The sequence below is a fragment of the Triticum aestivum genome, chromosome 5D (assembly GCF_018294505.1).
Source record: "Triticum aestivum cultivar Chinese Spring chromosome 5D, IWGSC CS RefSeq v2.1, whole genome shotgun sequence".
NCBI classification, from domain to species: Eukaryota; Viridiplantae; Streptophyta; class Magnoliopsida; order Poales; family Poaceae; genus Triticum; species Triticum aestivum.
The window spans coordinates 81,260,644-81,263,675 of NC_057808.1; the positions used below are offsets into that span (position 1 = coordinate 81,260,644).

At 51.5% G+C, this 3,032-nt stretch overlaps 1 protein-coding gene across 1 annotated transcript; it reads right to left on the minus strand.

Annotated features, from left to right (window-relative positions):
- Positions 1-284: 284 nt before the first annotated feature.
- On the minus strand, positions 285-2,756 carry LOC123119581 (transcription factor HHO6). Its single transcript, XM_044539439.1, has 5 exons — positions 2,365-2,756; positions 2,031-2,266; positions 1,129-1,405; positions 943-1,019; positions 285-832 (listed from the first exon to the last, which is right to left on the minus strand). Exons 1-5 carry the CDS (start codon positions 2,615-2,617, stop codon positions 548-550), a joined length of 1,128 nt encoding a protein of 375 aa, XP_044395374.1. The 5' UTR covers positions 2,618-2,756; the 3' UTR covers positions 285-547.
- Between the last annotated feature and the right edge of the window lie 276 nt (positions 2,757-3,032).

A 3,032-nucleotide genomic window follows, 5' to 3' on the forward strand; every position in this document is an offset into this window, starting at 1 on the left:
TAGATATAATAGATACAAATGTGTACATCATAATGATGCAGAGGCTTGAGGTAATCCCCCTTTCTAAAAAAAATATTAGAACATAGTAATGTTATGTTCACTAACAGCATGTGACATCTAGTGATATTACCCTTGGTTTATCGCGCCACCAATATATGGATTTTCCAAACTTACTCCATATTAGTGTTGTAGCATAGGATGAAGATCGAAGGCTCTGCTGCCACACGGAAAATTGGCAGTGAGCTCTCCTCGTGGATGCCATGGAGTGCACGCACGACAGATCGTCACCCAATTTTAACCAAAAGTTGTATAGAATGCTAATAACATAGTAGCTCATATCTCTAATACAGTACGTATAACCCAACGACTCACGTCAGTTCAGTTAACTCTCGGCACATTCCAGCTCAAAAAGAACACACCTCTCAATCTCATAATCTCTCATCGACTGTACACAAAGAAGAAAAGCCTCAATCCTGAACCCTCAGTAGTGTGTTGGTGTTGCTGTGCAGCGTGCCTCTGAAAATTCCACACATGTGTTTCTTGGTGTTCAAGACGACGACGAAGCCTTCGTGCCCTTCTGCTGCATCCCCCAGCTGTAGCTCGCCGACTTGCCATCCTCCTCTTCGTTCTCCTCGCCGCCATCGCAGCTATCTCCGACGGTCACCGACATCCCCCGGCTCGACACGGTGAGCTGCAGCGGCCCCTGAGGCGAGCCCGACTGCGACGAGCTGTGCTGCGACGTGGTGTACTGCTCCGGCCGTGGCCACTGCCCGGCCGACGCCGACTGCTGCTGGTCGCCGTCGGATGCTCGCCGTGTGTGCAGCCTGTATTTCTGCAGGAAGAGAATTGTATTTCTGGTAAATGTTCCAATGTAGATGGGGTTGGAAACATGGATAATTGTAGATTAGCCTGATGAACAGACAGAAGTTAATAAGAACAAACCTGCAGGTGGCTCTTGACCTCATCATTCGTGAGCCCATCCACCTTCATCATCTCCCTGATTTGCTTAGGAGTGGCCACTGCATCAACAGCAAAGCAAGATTTCAGCACACCAACCACGAGGAACATGTCTTAATTGTTCAAAGCATTCCAACAAACAATGTGGTCTACAAACTGCTCAACCCCCACCTTGCGGGCCCCCGAGGCGCTGGAGCGCGGCGACGAACCGGCGGTGCAGCTCCGGCGACCAGCACCGCCTGGCCTTCCGCTGCGCCGACTGCTGCTCGCGTTGAGCTCCAGCGTCCGTGACGGCGCTGCTGTCGGCACTCGGAGCGGTCGGGCAGGGGGCGTCGATCGCTGGAGATGAGAGGGACAGCTCCGGGACAGCCATGGCCGCCGCCTCTGGTCTCTCCGATGATTTTGCTAAGGTTGGCAAGCCATTCAGTGGCATGAATGCATTGGACACCTGATGCAATTGAATTGACAACTGAAGTTAGAAACAAGAAACAGGTAGACAGATATGGTATCTGAAATTGACTTGTTCCGAATATGAGCTAAGGAGATTAGGATTGTTCTTGTGATGGGATGCAAAATCTGTTAGGATAAATTGACATCTTTTTGAAGAAAACATTGACATCTGAAAACCCGCCCCAAAAAAGTATGATCTGAAGACAGCAAGACAAGCCATCTTGGAATATTTGTGGTGCAAAAATCTCCAAAATGAAAACTGCAAATGAGCTGAAAGAGCTACTTTATCCTTCTTTTTTCTAGTTTGCTAGCACAAAATTTCCCACTTTTCACTGACGAGACGAGCTGTAAAGTTTCCTAGTTTTTCAGTGACACATAGTTTAACGATTCGCCCTCATTCTTGAACATCATACAACTTTTAGTATTTTTTGTTCTTGATGACATTATACTATACTTTTCTCCCTTTGCAAAACAATCTTAATTAAATTATCTAGTTAGCATGATTAATTAAGCACAGGTTATAAATAAACCGCCAGAAAATTCCACCTCGTTTTTATATTTGATAATTTGAACTGACCACATCTCCTTTCGGTGTTCCAATAGTTCTCATTTCATGCCTCTACCTTTTGGGCCTGTTTCTTGATGCTGTCGCCATTGCTGTTGCTGGTGCTGCTGTGGCTGCCGCAGGTCCACAGCTGCGCGGAGCTCATCCAGCTACGCTTGTCGCTCGCGTCTGCTTCCGTCTTGACGCCCTCCGCCTTCCTCTTTGCCGGCGGTGCAGGCGCCGGCGCCGGTGCGAGCAGCTGATCCGGCGCGGGTCTCCGGTGCTGCGCCACCTCATCCTTCAGCCACTCGATCACTGCACCCAACACGGCAGAAAGATAAAACTCAGCCAAACAATTCAATAAACCTGGAACCGTTTGCGACTTGCGAGAGCGGGGCGGGCGGAGGACGCACCGTCGGCGATGAGGTGGACGCTGATGGGGAGCTCGCGGCGGAAGACCTCCATCTTGGCCTTCTCGGCCTCGAGGCTCCGGGCGCACTCCTCGAGCCTGGCCGCCTTCTCCGCCGAGCTGGACCTGGCCACGGCCGCCCTGAGCGAGTCCGTCACCGTCCTGGCCGCCAGCGCCCGCAGCCGGTGGTCCTCCCCCGCCCCGCCGCCGCCGCCGTTAAGGACGACGGCCTCCTTCTGCACCGCAGACGACCCCATCGGCGCCGCCAGTCGAAAGCTCCCTCTCCCCGCACGCGATGCAGCACGCACGATCGACCCCGGCCTCGCCCGCACAGATCCACAACGACGGAGAGGTGGTAGGAGGAGTGGGAATGGAGATGGTGGTGCCGTTTGCGTGCTGGTGCCGCGTTTATACCGGAGGAGGAGACGGTTCAGGTGGCCGGGGCGGAGGGTAGAATGGTCATTCTGGCCGGGGCGAATGGAATCGTCCACGGAAGATACTGCTGTCTTCTTTCTTGCTCCCTACTGCTCTCCTACTTATCCTTGTAATAAATAAATAAAAATAAGGAAATAAATCTTTGTTGACAATTCACTGGTTTTTGTCACGGGAAACAATTCACAGGGTTGATTACCAAGCTGCCCAGTGCTTTTCTAGCTAATTGTAGAAGTTGGT